General features: G+C 40.0%; 1 protein-coding gene across 10 annotated transcripts in view; it reads right to left on the reverse strand.

Annotated features, from left to right (window-relative positions):
- The window catches only part of ANKRD44 (ankyrin repeat domain 44), a 144,114-nt gene that overhangs the window by 54,197 nt on the left and 69,358 nt on the right, over positions 1-20,559 (reverse strand). For all 10 annotated transcript variants that reach the window (XM_074872773.1, XM_074872770.1, XM_074872767.1 and 7 more), the window contains exons 3-7: positions 16,465-16,543; positions 9,080-9,150; positions 5,326-5,526; positions 3,663-3,750; positions 1,253-1,395 (exon numbers count right to left, since the gene is read on the reverse strand). In XM_074872773.1, the coding sequence (XP_074728874.1) occupies positions 1,253-1,395; positions 3,663-3,750; positions 5,326-5,526; positions 9,080-9,150; positions 16,465-16,543 (582 nt within the window). The remainder of the gene's footprint in view (positions 1-1,252; positions 1,396-3,662; positions 3,751-5,325; positions 5,527-9,079; positions 9,151-16,464; positions 16,544-20,559) is intronic.

Raw genomic sequence — 20,559 nt, forward strand, 5'->3', positions numbered from 1 at the left:
TGACAAAAATATACTCCCAGAGACCTTAATTTGGAATGCTTTACCTTTACTATTATTAACTTTTTATCCTACTGGCAATTTCTTAAAGCCAGTATAAAGCTTAAAGCTGATAGCAGGACTGTGTAATGATGATGATGACAAAAGTCCTAACAGCTGAAAAGCTTTTACATATAAGTGAGAAAGTAGGATAATTAAAAAGCTCACAATCTTTATTTAAAAAAAATTAAAACAGCAACTACTGAATTTTTGTGAACAGAATCACGCTTAAGAACTCTTTCCACAGATTTGTTTTGGGAAGGGAATGAAGGTGTCTGAGTGAAGGGGAGGTGAAACTGCACAGCCATTTACACTTCAATAAGAAACCACTTTCAGTAGCTCAGTATTACGAAGATTAAATTAAGATTATGTTACTTCTTGATGACTGGTTTAGTATTCAGCTGCTGTTCTGTAAAATAGGACTAGACAGATTGTAAAAAAGACTCAGGGACTACATGAATACCCTTCCATGAAATACAGGTGTCTCAAAAATCATATCCCCAGTGGTGGAGAATGTGGAAGTTAAAGACAGTTATTAGCACAGTACTGCTAATAACAGGAAACACCTATTCCCCTTCAACTTCACAGTCAACAGCCTGTGAACGCGGACTTCTGACATTTTTTTGACAGGTCAAGTCAGCTGAAAATGCAGTGGCTTTATTTGACATCTCTGATTAACTCATGCAGGTCCTTCTGGTCATCTCGCTGCTGCTTTGAACCACTGACTTGACAATATTACACTAAGAGAAGTCTGTGCCCTGAAAAAAAAGTTCTTTTCCGAGTGAAAATAATCCTTCTCCTTCCCTCCATCAGCTACAGTAGAAATACAGGTTCCTAAACTTAAACAGCCCGGACTGCTATTTAGTAAAGTATGCAGTATATATGTTGAGAACAACCACTCATCATATCAAAAGGAATGTTGAGCCAAGGTAAATTTCATTATTCCATCTTCCTCTGCAGAAATGGCATATATTTCCTGATTTCTTCAGCAAGGTGGCCTGGAATTTACTGTCCATTTCAGACATCTTTTATTCCAGAATGTTTCCTGGCTCTTGAACCAATAAACCACATGAAGTACAAGGTGGTCCAGAAAATGGGAACTATTTTCATTAGAAGCTCTCTGCCAATGTCTGTAGCAGCATCCATGAGAAAGAAGAAAAGAATATCTCCAAATACGGAGAAACACGGAAGCCACAAAGAGCCCTTTACCACATACCTCTACACCCAGGTTAAGGAGGTGTTTCACAATGTTAATCTGTCCATTGGATGCAGCTGCATGAAGTGGGGTATAACCCTTCTTGTCTTTACAAGTCACTTCTGCACCATGATTAATCAGTAAGGCAACAACTTCCAGGTGACCTTCAAAAGATGAAAGATAGTAATCAATGAGTATACCATCCTACAGCATCACTTCTCCCAGAGTACTGCTTTCTTGCTAATGCACTGCCCCTTTCACTGCTGTTTCACAATGCTCCCACAGTTCTACAAAGGAAAAAAAGCATTTTCGAAAATGTTCTTAATCTTGGCTCCAAGCCGTGTCAAGAAATCCATGCATTCACCTTCACCAGATGTGTCAAATTTCTCTTTACTGAATTAGTTTTCCAGTTATTAAAAGAACAAAACCACACCTCTTTCCCATTTATTTCTCTAAAAATAACAGTTTATATTTTATTCTCCCTGTTACAGAAAGAACAGTGAGCACAGGAGCATGATAATACAAGTCTCCCAAAACAGCATCCTACTGATGTTATGTGCAAACACGACTGCTAACACTGTTTTTTTGTTAGCATTACAAAATAAATAAATGATAAAATGAAGGTATCCTCTTTTCTAGCACCATTGAGGACACAGAAAACTAAATTTTAAATGAGTGCAGAATTTGATCCAAAGCTTACCAATACAAACACAAGATTTTCTACTGAATCCGCTGATCTGTGGATCAGGTTTTTGAATCTCCAAAACTGTATCATTAACACAAAACTGTGCAAAAAATCCTGAATATAGGTCTAAAAATGTTTGAATCTGAACTCAGTCTACACACACATACTTAGTCTGCAAACTAAAATAACTGCAATAGCCTCAACAGTCACACAGATTGAGATCTGACTGCCAGATCAATGGGACATCTGTCTTCAGGATCAAAACGCCTACCCCTGAATTAGGATCTCCCTACAGAATACAGGGGAAGAGCTGAGCATCTCAAAATGCAACTTATAACCCATGTGTATCTTCAGTTTCCTCCTCTCTCTGAAGGTCTCAAACCATCTGGTCTGCCTTCCCAGATAGTGCCCTAACCACAAAAATTAAATCAAGGCTGAGGAATAGTCCTCATTGCTTCAAGTTGAAGCAGAGCTGTCTTTCTTAGAATTAAAAATTTATTATGCCAAACACCATATAAAGCTGTGCACCATCTGAGTTGTACAGCACTTGCATGACAGAGGCAACTCTGGTCATGGGCAGGAACTAGGAAACTTCATAGATGAAGTCCAAAGTGCCTAAAGACATTTAAGCATTTGAGAAACTATGTGAGGGTTTACACAACAAGATGCTCAGGTCTCATTGTCTAAATTCTGTCCAAATTACACATACAATCTCATTGCTAATTTCGGCCTTAAATGCTATCTAAATATTTTGAAAAGTACATCATGAATTTCTGAAAATAATTAAGCAAAAGAGATGTGGAATTGCACGGCACAACATAAAAACCTTTCACCTCTACAGAGTGGAGTTCAAGGCTTGCTAGCTCAACAGCCAAATCACATTCATTGGCAAGAGTCTTTCCATCTGTCTGTGTATATCCAAAAAATGCACAATATGCTTTTCTCACAGTTTGAAATCTCCTATTATGTCATTTCCAAAAGTGCCAAGATTAAAATCAAGATTTTGACTAGTCGGATGAAACAGTTCCTGGCCAAGAGCACACAACACCTCACAAATAGTAATCTGGAATATACTGCAAGGCCAACAAAAGATCTTGAACAAGTGTGACCACTATCACAGGCAACCTTGTCCTAGTATTTTTAAATAATGCCCCACTATAAGAAATCTTCCTTTAACTTAAAAGGAATGATAAGGTCAGTTGATTTAATTAGGCAGTATTTGGTAACATCAGTGATGTTTTGAATAGACCAATCGGTTGCTCTTGTCCACTCTGGAAAAAAAGACAACAATTTGCTCCTAACAGAAAGAAAGTCTATGAAGTGCTTCCTAACAATATCATAACTTAGCTACTTATAAACATAGATAAATGGCAAAATTTATGATCGCATTGATCTGCATTTTACATGAAGTAGTTTTTAGCAAAAGCTGACAGAAATATAATCTGTATTTTTTCAAGCCCAAATATACTTCAGGCTAGAATTACAATCAGGATAAAAAGACCAAAATGAAAAAAGCAACACAAAAATCCCACAATTAACTGTGTTAAAAAGGAGATCACAGCCAAGTTCTCACCTGCTGCAAAGCCATAAATGGGCAGTGTGTATTTAGATCAGCTGAACCCTTCACTCTTCAGGGTGAATACAATGCTCACTTTCCACAGTCAGGTCTGCTCTTACCCATTTTAAAACATGCTGTTGGTTTGTGAATAGGAAATTAAAAAGAAGGAGCAACAGCCCAAGCCTTACCCATGTACGCTGCCCAGTGAAGAGCTCTTCTGTCCTTTTTGTCAAAAGCATTGATGTTTGCCCCTTTGGCTAAGAGCAGGTTCACCATCTAGAAGTAACAACAGCAAGTAAATCAGCCCTGTAGATCACACACTCAACAGTTTATAACAAGTCATTCTAGCAATAAATCTGGGACCACAAAATCCTGCTTTTGAATGATAAATTTGGGAATTACACAAAGAATGTTCAAAGCTGTGTGCACTAATGTCATGGACCAGTGACGGCCACAAGTAACCAGACCAAGTTCTGTGTCCACAGAGGGGGCTGAGAGCATGCAGGGTGCTGCTACTTCAGTGTGCTTCAAATTCAGCTTGGCAAACAACCTGGAAGATAAACGGGCCTGGAAGAGAAACATTGCTCTTAGTTTTTTAGTTAAGACCAATTTAAGGGGCTTTCTTGTGGACTGGGACAAGATTCCTCCAGACCGTGGAGTAACAAACCTTAAAATCTGCTTGATCTTTCAACAAGGAGTGTCTATTTTTTGCCACACCACAGTGGTTTTCACGTGCCCATGGTGGTGCGGACAGGCACCAGGCTGCTTTGCATATGACGCTGGCCTTTTAGACAGCACGGTTAAGAGGTGAAAAGCTGCTTTCCCCATTGACAGTCATCCAACATTAAACATAAGAAAATCAGGGGAAAAAAGAAAGAAAACTGAATGGAAAACACATTCAACAAATGTCTTTTTCAACACAACATTCTAAAATCATAAATTGCAGAGCTGGATGATTGTCCTCCTCTCGTACACTGCTTTGCCACAGAGATCAGCTAATAACAGCATATATTCAGTTAACATTTCTGATATAATCTATCCAAAAATTCGGGAGCTTTAGATTATGACGGTTAGACTCAAGCATTACTGTCTCTTTCCTACAGTGCAGCATTTTAAAATCCAAACACCATCACTGTTTTACAGGAACTACCATTCCTCTTCCTTCTTTTAATTTCAGTACAACTGATCAACTTTTTTTGACAGAAACCTACTGTCTCAGTCTAAGAGTTGTTATTCCATATCTAGATCTTCAGGTGTGGAATGGGCAAAAGAGGATCCTTGCACCCAGATCTAAAGATGGTAGCAAAACCCTTTACATAGGTGCTTTATTTACAAAAGTATGCTTTTTTCATATAGAAACAGTAATTAGAGTGGAAGGCTTTGCTTGTATAAGATAAGTAGAAAATCCAGAAACACATTTTCTAGAAGACTAATTAGAAAAGCAGACTGACTGGATCTCACACAGCTGAACATTTCTTCATTATGAAATGAATCCACAATGAATCCACCAGTTTTCCCTTCTTCCCATTCTGCCACTCATATTTTCACAGGCAGTCAAGATTAAAAGAGCCAAGGACACGCTTGAGTTGCTGGAGCTGGTGGCACAGCCAGCTCTCCAAGTCTGCATGCACATCTCACTTGCATGCTGGCTCTGCACAGGTACTTTCCAGCCACTGTCTTGTTTCCGCAGGTAGGAAACCTGTTACACATTTTGGAAAGCAGCTGAATGACAGAAATCGTGGGAGTCAGGGATACAGGGTTCAGTCTAGACCCAGCCACAGCAGGTCAACTGTTTGAACTGAGAAAATAAATAAATAAACAAACTATCAATTACACTCTTAAACAACTCACCTCAATGTGGCCATTCAGAGCTGCATGGTGCAACGCCGTCCGCCCCCCTCGGTCAGAGACGTTGACGCTGCTCAGCATGGGGATGATGACTTCCGCACACTTCACTGCCTTGTTTGCAGCCGCCACGTGCAATGGTGTCTGCCAGTTCTTGTCCCGAGCATTGACATCAGCTGAGTGCTTAATCAATACTTGCACTGCTTCCTGCAACGGCAACACAGTTATATTCATAACCGAGCAGTTCGAATAAATACATGGTCCACCTCCTTGACAGCTCGAGCATATTACCTATGCATATTACTTATGCATATTAGACATGGCCAGGAGGAGGGAGAGAGACCAACATTTATCAAAACGACCTCTCAGGCTAGTGAAATGGCATCATTGATTCAAATGCCAGAGTACGTCACCTCTGCTGCCATTTAGAGCAGTGTCCTCACAATCAAAATTTCCCAGTTTGATTTTAGCATGTACAAAGTTGCCTATGCAGAGAGCCCAACCTGCTTCATCAATTAACCTTCAGTACTTCAGACATCGTAACTGTGCTCTCATTGAAGAAATGAATGTACTTATTTGAGCTCACTGTTATAGAAATGATTTACAAAATGAAAACCACATAATTTTGGACAGTAAAATCATAGCAAATTGTGTAAGTTTTATTTATAAACAGGAAAAAGGAGAAAATAAAACAGAATATGTGAAAACAAAATTTTAGCTTTGCAAAAACATGAGAATCACAGGCAAGGGTTGATGCTGGTGTCCCCAAGCTAGCATTAGCATTCCTTCCCTCCCCAAGGGCTAGGCCAGGCCAAAGGTCTTCACTGCAACATCCATTCTGTCAGCTTGAGACCAAACACCATCTTTTAAGGTTAATTTTCTTGGTTAAAAGTGAATATTTCCCAGTGAGAAAATGTACTGTTCTATCTTGAGAGACTGCCTCACTGGAGAATTCACAATCACTTCTTTTCTGCTTCTACTCATGCATCTGCCATTAAACAACTCAGATGAAAAAACAAGTTTCAAAATTACATTTTGTTTCTTCTTCCTTTTTTCGCCACAAACAAACAAAATACAGAGAAACCACTGGGACACAGTAGCATTCAAGTAGCCTTGTCTGCTAATTACAACTCACAGCTGGTAAGTGGGAGAGCCCTAGTCCTACATAGTACCTTATTCTTTCTCCATAAACCGAAAAGTTTTCTGGTAAGCCCAGCCAAAATTTTATTAATTAGTAACATACCCATACAGTGTCTTTAAATAGCACTTTTGTATCTAGAATGGCCCGGGAGAGTGCCTGCCGTCTGTATCAACAGTACATCCATTACTAGGAGTTTTAGTTCTTTGTCTTTATTTTCTACAGCCATCTCACAAACTGTCCTCTACAGATTTGTTCAGTTAGTGACATTGCATCTCTTAGAGCACCAATAATGATATATCACTGTTGATGTCTCAACAAGATTTTGTTTTTCATATTACAGGCCTACTATTTTAAAAGTCATTTAAATATAATTCACTGGAGACCTCCCCAGCTGGGACATGAAGTCAGAAGGAAAATTCATGCACTTTGACTCTTAATGAAGGAAAGAAAATGTTACAGGAGAATTTTTAAAAGTAAATAGTAAGGACTGAAAAGTCTAAGCTAAAAATATTTAGACTTTAAAAAAAAAAAACATTTGCACATTTTTGTTTACATCTGCAAATCTGCTGCTCTAACAGATTTGGGATCAAGGTGTTAAAATCTTTATGAATAAGTTTTAATTTTATTGCTTTTGAGAGCATGAGGTATCCCTTTTTATTAACATAATCTCTATATGTGCATGCAGGCCACAGCCATGGTGTAAGCCTCTGTGTTCGGTGTCTCTAGCTATCCCAAGTTATCAGAGTGAAATCTCTTTACTTTTTCAGACTGTATAAGGCTGAAAGCTGATACATCCATCAACAATCCTGCACAGACACACCTGAGGGCTGTTGATTTGTAAATAAACATTTAAATCCCTAAAGCCCACTTGAAAAATCATTAAGACTTAAGTAAAAATGTGTTCATGCTTTTAAGCAATCTATAAAAGGGTGCAAGGAGACAGCTTCCAAATCCTGTGAAAGCTTCATGGTAAAAGATTGATAATAAAACCTAAAACTCATAGGTGGTCATTCTAAAAGCAACTGTGCTCACAGGAACTTCAAAAACCACATCAAGTCCTACTGGTCAACTTTTGGACCATGAATTCATCTCCTACAATCAATGTGAACTATGATTTCACCTACTGATATCTACTACTATCACCATCAGTTTTGTTCTATTATATTGAATATATATTGCACATTTGTTAGGTTGTGTAATAAAGTAAAAGCAGCACCAAAAGAGCCTCAAAATGCTGATTCTTGTTTCAAAGTTGTTACCTAAAGTAGCAATTATCATATAAATAACAAAGAAAAAAGATCAGGATAAGAAAGCTCTGCGTGTTTATGAAATATATACCAGACCACGGAAAGGCATCAAAGACTGGTGCCTTCCCCTGCTGCCTCACTATTGCACCTGGGTACTCACTTTGAGGTACCAGAACTGCTGACACAATGGAAGACAGTTTCTTATTGTGCAATTGGCCTTCAGTTGACAAAGAGTTAAAGATGAGACACAAACCCACAGAAAGACGTACATTTTCTGTTAGGACTGTCATTGACAATAAAAATCATGTACTCTGACACATCCAAAAAAAGAAACCAAGCACACTGCAATTCCCGCACCAGAAAGATTGTGGCTGTTTTTTAAGGTTTAAGTCTGATCTTTGTTTTCCAACATGGCTTTTTGTATTTTGCCTCATTACAGCATTCATACTCTATCAGATATTCCTTTCAGAGGGTTTCAGTGGATGCCAGCAGCTGGGAAGCTCAGCCAGCAGCCAAACAATGCCCGAGTTCAGAAGAGAGCCCAGGATTCCTGCCTCCAGGCTTGGCAAGCACTGGGACTGTTACGGAGGTGATTCAAGTCCATCAATCTCTGGAAGACAGCCACCCTCTGTCTCTTTTACAACCCCTCCCCTCCTCCCCAGCAGCCAGTTCGGTTGGGCTCAGTGTTAACTAAGTATTAGGAGGATAAAAGTATACAGGGAGGTCCAAAATGGAAAGCCAAGAATAATGGTGCAGTTGAAAACACAGTCATGCCTGAGCTGCATTCCTGATAGTTATTGCTGCTCCTTTTTGAGATAGCAACGGAAGAAGTACATGATGCCAGAAGATTTCTAGTTGTCAGGTAGAAGAAATATGGGCTAAGCCTTCTTTATGCATGAATCAAATGCATTAACAGAAAACCTAATGGATGCCTTGAAATGCAATTAACCAAAACAAACTATGTGGTAATACGTGTTGGATCTCATACACATCCACTCCCTTCTGGCACACGCACAGCATGCATACATCCATATGGATTTATTCCTCTTTATTTCACCGCTTGAAGATGACGTGACCACTGTAGACCACTGTGGACTCTATCACACTTCAGTCCCAGTCACCCACTCCAGCTGATGGTTGCTCAATATGACTTGCTATGGTAACATAAAGCATTCCACAAAGTGAAAATCAACCACATTAAGGCTCAATAACTTGTAAAAGCTGGCCTCCAGCTGCAATGCTAAAGGCCCTGCACACAGAAAATGCTTTCCCTATTTGCGTCACTGTGCTACCTACTAGGGCTCACAATGGTTTGTTTTTTCCGCCAGCATGTAATTTATGTGCAAAAGCAGGGTAATCAAATCTTACTCACTTCACTTCTTGAAGCAACTGCTCGATGGAGAGGAGTCAGCCACATATTGTCCTTGGCATTAACACGAGCGCCTGCAAGTAAACAGCAGAGGTTACATCCATGCCCTGGGTGCAACACTGAAAGCCTTGCCCCACCGCTTCCTAGTAACAAGAGCTGAGCCATATGTGGTACTCTCAGTGCTCCCCAGGACTCTCCTGGCACCATGTTCACCTTGGAAATGCACTTCCAGATCCAGGACAGATAGGAGCTGAAGCGTGATTTGGAAGGAAAGGAACTGGATAGATCAGGCTATTATCAGGAGTTGCTTTGTTTACAGGGCCCAAAAGAAGGAATATTTGTTGTAGGGGATGACATATGTATGTACGTATGTTCATGTATGTCTATGTATATGCATTTTTTTAGATCAACTGATACAGTTGGGGAAAAAAAGCAACCCTTTGCTCGGAGCACTGCTGCTGTCTGCAGACATAATGAAAGGAATGAGCCTGAACAACTGCCTCTTGTTTCCAGCTCCATCAGGCAGACCACTAAAAGACGTAACTGCTTCCCTGCTTCGCAAATCTTGCCAGCACCAAGAAAACAGGACTGGTAAATGCTCAGGTTGAGGAGAGAACTGGGCACTTACTACACCTCTGCTTCTGTGGATGTTATTCAGCAAATATCAGGAGAAGAGGGATGAAGAAGACTATCTGTTCGCCTCCTGTGTGGTTCAGCACTAACGTGCACTCCAACAAAGAACAGCTGTGCAAGAGGATGGGTTTGGGGTCGCTTGCCAGAATAAAGGATAACTACAGCAGTGCTGGCTGACTGCAGACAAGAAAAAGGATCCTGTACATTTGTGTGATAAAACATTTCTTTGAAAGAAACATTAAAGCTATTCACTAATGTGATACCCCAGAAAGGCAATCTAGTGAGAAGGACTAGAGACACTAATTTTAAAAAGCGCTTAACCTGAAAACATTGTACCTCTCAGGTCTGCTGGTAGCAGTACTAGTCTGAGAAGACCAGCACATGCAGAAAAATTTCAGAGAAGAACAGGCATCATACACATAGCCTGGATGAGCCTCTGAACTTCATGAACAAAGGGATTCTTAAGCTTCATTTTGCACCATAACTTAAATGCATGCAAAAGCCTGTAATTAATAAATCACACTCTCTGAATCAGAAGTACTTTCTGAGAGCCATTTCTCAGGAATATTAAGGTGTCTGCCTCTGAATCACAGTGGTTACTGGGAATTGTACTAGATAATCAGACAAGAAACAAGTTCTTTCGTATTTCCACAAGTTGGGATGTAACTTTTTTGGCTGCAAGGAAAAGAAAACCACTTTCATAACTATTGCAACAATTGGAGGCAATCCTCCTAACTCACCTCAGAACCTGGTACCTAGTGGTACAACCTGCCCTCTGGAAAAACACCCTTTGGAAAAGGCAACAGTTTCAAAGAGTTGTCTAATGAATCTGTCTAAGCAAGGAAGCTGTTAGCTCCTGTTGTCTTCATGAAAAGGCCATTACAGTTGATCCATGTTAGTATCCTGCCCTTTGCCTACACTGCCCGAGGCTCTAGAAAGACTAAGGCAACAAACTCCTCCACCATCAGAAAGCTGACAGACGGGACACCAAGGCACCTTACCTTATACTGATTTGGCCTGGTAGGGGTCTTGGGGATGCAAATTGCCTAGATGAATTCCTAATGCTTGCCACCAAATACCTCTTTTCAGGTTTAGAAATTTATTTTGTATTTGCCTTGGTTTTTTGCCTTATGTTCTTAACTAAGGTTTCTTTTGGTTTATTTCTACTCATTCACTAACTCCTACAAGCAGATGGTTGCAAATCAGAAAGGCTTATGTGTGGAGTAGTGAAGTGTGACAAACATATCATTCAACAATTCCAGTGGCACTGGTGAACATGAAGATGATTAGAAAACCTAGGGAAGTGTCTCCATCAGTACCTATTCATGCCTTTCACTGATCCACTTACACTCTGAGAAACTGAAATAGTTGCCAAGAAAACAGTTAAAGAAAATAATAAAAGCAAAACAATACCAGTGTAAATAAAATAATACACAGCATGCTATCAGCCTTTTCTTCTTCAGCTGTTTTCCACATCCCTTTACCTCTGTGCTTTGGGAGTCTTTATGTGACAAAGTGAAATTGCTCTTACATATCTAATTCAATGCATCTGCTGAATATATTTGTGATTCTGTTTTTAAAGAGCTGCACAATTCAGTTGCCGCCTGTTACAGGGGCCACTGTTGTCCATTTACTGAGGTGCACATTTTCTGAAGAGACTTCAAAATGTTTCCCTCTGTACCACCCATTTCCTTCACCAAAATTCAGCTTTTAGGTTCCCAGCAGTTCCTTGCATGCAATGGATAACGATAACAAAGAAACTTCACCAGCACTGATGCTCTCTTTCAGGGACAGAAAATATCTGTCATTTTAAAGGAGATCAAGTGGAGGCAGTCAGGGAGCAATGCTCATGTTTTCAAAGGTGTCCTCTACACTTCACAAACTTGAATGTCCATCCTGTGACAGCCCAGGGGACAGCTCTTTGAAAGCACTGAGGCACACAGAAATCCAACTCTGAAGACTAAGTGTGCTACAACATGCTAAGGCATGTAAAATGAACTGTGTCTAAAAATCAGAAGCTTAAATTTTCAAACCCATCCCACAATGCTTCCTCAAAGTCACTCGGAAATTCAATGTCACTCTCTTCACTCTGGACCAATGTTAACCATGTTTCAATGCGCTTCCTGCAACACTCTGTGAATTAACCCGTATTTATAAGGACAAAGAGGGCTGATAACTCACTCATAATGGTGAATACGGTGTCCTTCATAGCACAATCTTCCTTGAAAAGATCACAGAATCACAGAATCATCAAGGTTGGAAAGGACCTTGTAGATCATCCAGTCCAACCATTAACCTAACACTGACAGTTCCCAACTACACCATATCCCTCAGCGCTATGTCAACCCAACTCTTAAACACCCCCAGGGATGGGGACTCCACCACCTCCCTGGGCAGCCCATTCCAACGCCTAACAACCCGTTCTGTAGAGAAATACTTCCTAATATCTAGTCTAAACCTTCCCTGACACAACTTGAGGCCATTACCTCTTGTCCTATCGCTTGTTACTTGGTTAAAGAGACTCATCCCCAGTTCTCTGCAACCTCCTTTCAGGTAGTTGTAGAGGGCGATGAGGTCTCCCCTCAGCCTCCTCTTCTCCAGACTAAACAACCCCAGTTCCCTCAGCCGTTCCTCCTACGACATGTGCTCCAGACCCTTCACCAGCTTCGTTGCCCTTCTCTGGACACGCTCGAGTAATTCAATGTCCTTTTTGTAGTGAGGGGCCCAAAACTGAACACAGTCATCGAGGTGCAGCCTCACCAGTGCCGAGTACAAGGGTAAGATCACTTCCCTGTCCCTGCTGGCCACGCTACTGCTGATACAAGCCAGGATGCCATTGGCCTTCTTGGCCACCTGGGCACACTGCTGGCTCATGTTCAGCCGGCTAAAAGATAAGCTGCTTTAAAAATTTTCCTTAACATCCTTTAAGGTAGCCACAGCACTGACCCACCCCATAAAATATACACTTAAAAAAAAAACCTCTCCAGAGAAAAGCCTTTTCTCAGCCCCATCCTCGGCACTCTGCCCTTCGGAGGGCTTGTACCAATGGGCCTGAAGGAAAGTCTTGGCTCTTGGATTTGCTCTGTGAGGCTGAGGTAGACAACATAACATATAACGTTACAGATAAAATCAACAGAGAGGAAACTTTCTGTAATCCACTCTTCTTTAATATGGCTGTTTTGTAATCTTTGCCATCTTTCACTCTTAAATTTTTCTGCCAAAAGAGGAAATAAATCTGAAATTGCCTCTGTTCTTTTGAGATATGAAATAAACAACCTGATGCTGGCTTTCGGGAATAAAGTTAACATCTCTTTATCCTAATCAAAGTACAATTTTCCATCCAGCACATCTGCCAAATCCACAGGTCTCTAATAAATCTAGATTCTGTAGTCTAAATCTCTGAAATCGGAGATGGACAACAGAGGAAGGAAACTCTACTCTTTAACCTATTAATGACATTATTAACATGCACCTTTCCAACTCCTGCTATGAGACACAGCAATAGGCACACAAAAATATAAGGAATGACCCCCCACCTCATACACACCCCCAGACACAATGCAAAGATCAGCACAAATAAAATGTAACAACAGAGTGGCACCACCCGATAGATGGAACTGGGACCCACAACATGAGAGCAACACAACACTGTGGCTAGATGTGAACACAGGAACTGAACACCTACATGTCAGAAACAGGAGGTAGGCAGGATCTCCTTGGAGGCAAGTCTGAGTCACTTGCTAGGGAGGGAAGTGGCCTGGGGATCCCACCTGGTGAGAGCGCACAAGTCCTGGGTCACTCATGAAGGAGTGAGTAGATAGTCCTGGGACATCCTGTAAACTTTCACCCAAAGGGGATACTCCTAATCCCCAAGGACGAGTCTCAAAGCCACGGAAAAGGCAGGGAGAAGGCTGCCTCTCCAACCTGCCTATTCTTTAGCCTGCCATAAAAGAAGAAGCCCTGACTGTGTGTTCAGGTTACACAGCACTTTCCCCTGCTGCCTATACAACAGGGGTGGCCCAGAACCTGCTGCGCATGTGACAGTCTCGTTTCCAAAATCTGTGTGGCAGAGCTTACCAGGAACCCTTCCAAAGCATGCCAGGGTTTGTCCTTTTCCTCAGCTATGGTGCAGTTTATGAAGGATGGATGTCAATACTGCATGCACACTCCCAATGTGCAACTTCTTGCCAAGAAGCTCAGAGCTGTCTGAAATAGTAAGGCATGGTAATATGGCCAACTTCGCAAGCTCCTTGGTGGGGGAGCAAGAGGTAAGGGACTGAGCTCAAACATTATGCCCTCAGGCACCAGCTCAAAGCCCAGGAGCAGGAAAGGTACCAGCACAAATGAGAATAGAGCTTGTATTTGCCCAGACAGTTCTTCTTGCACATCCATGATTGTGTCATCATACAGAACTTCATTTATGTGAGATGGTTACCCTGTTCCTTCTCCTTCTTGAAAGAAAGGAGAAGAGATGCTCAAAGCTCCCTGCTTTCATGTAGCCTGGAAAAACAAAACCACACAGCACATTTCCCCGGTTTGAACCATATGATTATGGATCATACCTTCAAGCTGGTGTAAATCTACCTAGCTCTGACACTTAATGGAATGGGGTGATTCATACCAGTTGAGTGATCTGACACTCCCTCTCCTGTATCAATTCCAGACTCCATTTCAGTGGCTACCTAGAAAGCCATTTCTGGTCTGTCTCCAACCACCTGGGCAGAAGTTTTATTCATTAGACACTACATTTACTTGTGCTGCCACCAGTTCAGGGGCCACAAATCTCAGAGTATGCATATTTCATTTAATTTCTCTCCTCAGCCCTGTACAAAATGCAATGGGTTGCTACTCCTCCTAGCTTCTACTCATGATGAGAATATGATTGTTTGACACCAACAGCAAGCATTTTTGTGCTTTCTCTCTGTGAAAACACCATCTCAATTTTAAGTCCGACAACAAAGTTTTTCTGCTTACACAACTAAATGTTATGATCAGATTAGTCTTTTATGATACACTTTTACAAATACAGTTTACTGAATGAAGAGGTGAAGCAAAGGGAAGATGCTGCTGTTGTCTTTGGAGCCTAGTTCACAGAGAGATCGTAATAACAAAGTGGTGTTCAGAATAACTCATAAATCTGCTCCTCCAAACCTCATAAATCTCCAAACCTGCTCTTGGATACAAGTACTGATGCTCATCATGAGTGATGATACTTCAGAGATTAAAGGACAATGAACAGGTAGAATATGCAACACAAGATTAATTTTGAGTCATGCTGAGCTAGTTGGGAAAGATCCACACAGGTCCTGCAGACTGAACCCCAGCACAGTCCCACTGACACAAAGTCCGATTTTTAAAAGCCCACATTATAAGTTTTTCACACTCACTTGGATATAGTAAAAATGCCAAGACATATCACCTGCATTTTATGCTGTTGACCAGACAAACCCTATAGTCCGTTGATGACATTTTGGCAGTGAGGTGCTGGAACTAAGCATCCCAGAAGAACATTTAGATAGTCTCCTTCCCTCATTAGGAACGTGACAGAAAACAAGAATGTTCACCAGGACATCTTTTGATGTTATGGGGATTCAGAGGAGAAATGAGCAGAACAGCTTCATCTTTCTCTTTATGTGGATACTGCCTGTGCAGTTAGTTGCAAAACTTGAAAAAAGACATTGTTCCTGCAATCTTTTCACACTAGACTGAAACAACAGTATGTGATAAACACCAACACACTGCAAGAACACGTGCACAGATGAAGTTTATTAACTCTTACCTCCCAGTGAAGAAACTCATGTTTGCATTTAGCATATTGAAAACCCACCCAAGCATAACCTGTCAGCGGAGGAACATTCATTTAAATCATTATGTTGGTCCTCTAAGCAGGAGGCTGGATCAGGTAACCTCTAGAAATCCCTTCCAGCCTGAATTATTGTGGGATTCAAAATTGGAAATTAGAAGGTGCCTCGCAATCACAGGACTGATAGTTCTGAAATAACTGTCTAAAAAAAATGCAACTCATTTGAAGAAGCAGTCTGATAATTTGTGAAACCATTCATATAGCAAGGTTGCTTGCAAGGGGTTAGATTGTACCATAAAGTTCCTTTCAATTCCACATTCTTAAACCCCCATAAGCTTTACCCGTACATTTCTCCAGTTTAGAAAAACACTCCCTTTGAAATCTGCAAGCACATCCAGGAGTTTTCCATGAATTATGTGTACTTCTTGAGAGATGACTGCTTTATGCTTTATTCTGACATATTTTGATCATGGTTTTTGTCACTAAAACAGTTGGAAAGTTTTTTTTTCTTTAGATACATCCTGCTTCACAGTTTCTGTTCTCCAAATCAACTTCTCCACTCTTAGAATACATTTCTAATGTAAATATCACTTACAATTCGAACTCTTTCATAACTTTTTTGCTATTATTCCATAATAATTTTTGCTTAACAGGAATTCTTGGCTTGTACTCCAGGACATGAGCCCACATTTCAAATATGTACTTCAGCAAGTTTCTGAATCCACAGATACTGTCAGTTTGAATACTTTAGAAGTTTTTAAAAACTAGTTGCTTTGTTTATTAATTCCACTCAGTCACAGTGCATGTTTTATAATTGTATCACAACTGCAACCAGCTCTACGAAACTCAGAAATAGGCACTGCCCAAAGCTCACACAGCTTTGCTGGGTATTCACTGTAGCTTTAAAATTAGCTAATTTACCAGTTAGTATCAGTGAGGGACACTACCTTACCTGACAAAATGAGAAGCTCAATGATGTCTGCATCCCCCAGGAACGATGCAACATGAAGAGGAGTTCGTTTCTCAGCATCCTACAAAACCATACATTGCCCAGTTATAAAGCATAGCAAATAACTGCAGCGTTAATATTCAAGAGCAATGAATTTGTATATAGCATTTATTTTTCTATGTGTATTTCTGTTTATAATTAGAAATGTAATCTAAACCAATGAAAGAACAAAATTCAAGGTCTGAACAACACACTTCCTCCCAATAATTCTCAACTTTTTTATCACTTGGTTCCACCAGACCTTGCAGACACTGTCTTCTCTTGATATCCTGTTCACAGGTAGATCAAATCAAATCAACTCTAAAATGAGGGAAGACATCATCCCTGGGTCTCTTTCGGAAACAGTTTCCACTCTAAAATCTGCAGCGACATAATTCAGATGCTGCTGGATGTTAGACTTTGTAATGCAGTTTGCATCAACAATATAACACCAGACTCTTCAGAAGTGTCTGGAACCATACCCTTGGGAATGGTTTGGAACCACACACAAGGACATGATGCAGTCCTCTAAGTCTACAAAGGTTCTTGTACACCATTTAGCCTGGTTGTCTACAGCAGTCCAAAATGGGTTTGTACACCTTGATTGACCTTTAAACACAAATAAAGAAAATTACTAGTCAGGTCTGTGTCTTTAAACTTAAAAGAATTGCTAATAAACATATACACAATTTCTGAAATACATCTACTTTTATTTAATTTCTGTAATCTTCAGCCTTAGGGAGTCACATTTTAAGATTTTCTTTTCTAAGGGTGTAAATACAGCGTTTACAAAAAACTCCTTCTTTTGTTGCTTTATTCAGATGATTCCAGAACATAAGCTTTTAAAAGAAACTGCTAAACATTGTAATATGGGCAACAAAAATCACAGGAACTGCTAATACTGCTAATCGTGCTATTTGACCTCTGTTTCCAGTCCTAAATGTATTTCGTTTCAGTTTCTTAACCACTAATACAAAACAAGTTCTAAAAGACTTATCCATCAAACTTAGCAAATTACAACCTACCAACATTAAACACTGTAAGCAGGTAACAGATTCAACAGTTCCTGCAAATGATACCAACACAGAAACCCTATGGGTATTTACACTCTCTCCCTGAAACATGTCTCTGAGTTTGTCAAGTAAAACGTCACTTTCAACATGCCCAAGAGGTCATCAACCGCAAGCTGTTTTGGACTGTCTTCAAAATATGCTATAAATGTGGAAAAATCAGTGCAACAGAACCATTTGTCATGTGAATGCTGAAAATTGTTTTCCAGCACTGTGAGACATAGAGCCACTGGTCACCAGAATAAATTACGTTTAATTTTTATATTTGTGGGTTTTTTCAAACAGACACGATGTATGTAGTCCTCAAATTCTGCTGCAGTGGGTTTTGATGTTATATATCGGGCATGCACATAAAACACTCATAAGACAGATTATGTGATACCCTGGTTGTCACAGGTCAGAGGGAAAGATATCTTACAGAACTTCACCTCCTCACATGGTAGGCAAATTAAAACAGTATTAAGCAGTGTCCATCCAGCAATGTCAAAATCACAAGCTTGAGTTCTCATATGCTCAGTTCCTAAAACATAATCCACCACGGACTAGCTTTTACAGGCTACATGAGTGCATACAGGACCTTTCATAAGTATTGCTTCATATTACTTGTCCTAAGGCTATCCATGGCAAAAAATACGCTAAGACTGATCAAACATTTGTACAAAAATAGATTTGGTGTTATTTATTTTTTTAGCTTGTTCATTTTAATACACAAATCTCTCTTTAGCATAGTGTAGTATTTGTAATAACTATTGTACCTGTCAGTAATAAATTTTGCGGCAGCTTCTTGCAACACAGCAAAGTTTGGCAACAGAACAGAGCAGTCTGAAGTTGAATGCTAACGATACAAGACCAAGCAATTTTCTACATTGAGTAACCAAGCCTATTCAGTGTTTTATTGATTATAAGCAACGTTTTATACTAAACTGCAAATCTGATAGAAAACTGATAATTGAGGGAGGAAAGGACATGAAACAGAAAAGTAGAATTTTTATCCTTCTGTAACAGGAACAACTCTAAGAATTCTCTTTCACTTTTTAAAATCAATGCAAAATTCTATCAAATTAAGTGAGAATCAAGTCTTCAGAGAAAGATGGGTTTAGTCACGCAACTGAATTTAAGCTTAATTTCTCCAAGAGGAAAAAAACCCTAAAATTTTTCCATTTATCACAACCAGGCACAAATCAGAGTTCACCCTCACATGAACTAGCAGATGACAAAACCCAATGTGTGGTACAGAAAATTAAAAACCCACAAAAGAGCCCTACAGGCAATGCGTTCAGGAGTTTGGCCAGGAGAAGTCCACACACAACACCTGCAGCTGAGCGTGCGGTTGAGCAACTCAATGGAGGAACATCCTCAAGTTCCTGTTTACGCTCTACACAAGGCTGACACAGAAACAGAGGAACTGAGGCATCTGCCGATCTGTCCAACCACGCTCCTTGTGTTCTCCTTAAAGCCGTGTACTACTTTAGCAAGACTTAAATAGCTCACTGGCTTTGTGTCTGGCCCATGCACTAACATCTATTCAGCCACAGATGTCCTTGTGACATGATGGTAGTAAAAGAAGTACAAATAAGTAAATCAATAATGATCTAAAGACTAAAGTCTACAGAGAGAGAGGAATAAAAAGAAAATTTGTCATTCCAGGGAAAGGTCTGGCAGTACCCCAAACCTGAACATATATTATCAAGGCAAGGAAAGGAGGTGGGAGCAAGAATAACAGGATTACAAATAGCACTAAGACAAATAATCAGATCTGCTTCAAGTGCAGTTCTCAGAGGAACAAAAGGTCCATGAGAGACAGTAAATAAGCTAAACAATGGCTAGAAAATCATGCTGAGATGAGATAAACACTCTCTCCCCAAAACTGTATTAGTGACTTATATCAGTTCACAGAAAAGATGATGCTGCATTTTAACATTATCTGTACACATTATTTTTTTCTAAAGTACTGATAAAGGAAATTAAGAATTTAACAAACAGGCAACCAAGGACAGAAGGCCTCAGCAAGAAAAAACACTCAACACATGCTTAAACTGTTCAAGTGACCACAGTGACACTGATAAGGCATTTCCGAAGCTTAAAGTTAGGCTAGTCCTTAAGTGCTTTATTGGATCAGAGGCCCCCAAGTACACAAAGATTAGCAGAATGGTGGCTTGGATGGATCATATCAGCATATGTAAAATATTCAGGCACATTAAGAAAAAAGCCAACAGTTTCTACTCAACACAGCCTACTTCTCAAAGTACATAATGGATTTGAACTTTTGTATCAACTGCAGCTGTTCAGATCTGATGTTTGGAACAGTTATTTGCTACTAAAATGTAAGTGCAACTACTACAGAAAACAAATGCCTGTATCCTCTTTTTGTCACCAAAGTGACTAAGCAGCCAACAGGACTAGTTCAGCACAGAAGGAAGCACCACAGAAACAGAGTTAATGAAGTTTCACTAGTAAGAAGTGTTTGGATTCCCACCACTTCCAAGCAGCCAGCCATCTGCCTGGGTGGCAGAATAAACAAAAATATATTAGAGGCATATGAATGGCTACAACTTCCATTGATACAAGGTTAAACAAAACAATAGCAGAAACAAACCTCCTGCTTGTTAACTACCTCTAGATCCGAGCATATCTTAATTAAATAGCCCAAAGTAGCTGGCACCATTAAAAAAACCCAAACATTCAGATGCAACTTGACTTCATAAAAATTAAATATTGGGAACTAGTTGGGAACTACTGAAAAAGCTAAAAGCAAACGAGCAACTACTTCTTGAGCTATTTACAACCATTTAGAACCAAAAGTTGATGCTGTGCAAAGAAAATCTCTGCTGCTTCAGGATTTCCTCTCTCTCACAGATTCTTTTATTAAAGCCTGTAATTCACAAAGCAAACTGAAATGCTTAACTGTGAGCACCAGCTGGGAGGTGAAAGTCAAGCTGTGTAACTTATGCCTGGTGCTCTTTCTTCTGCTATTACGAAGCACATAAGT

The sequence above is a fragment of the Strix uralensis genome, chromosome 6, assembly GCF_047716275.1.
Source record: "Strix uralensis isolate ZFMK-TIS-50842 chromosome 6, bStrUra1, whole genome shotgun sequence".
NCBI classification, from domain to species: domain Eukaryota; kingdom Metazoa; phylum Chordata; class Aves; order Strigiformes; family Strigidae; genus Strix; species Strix uralensis.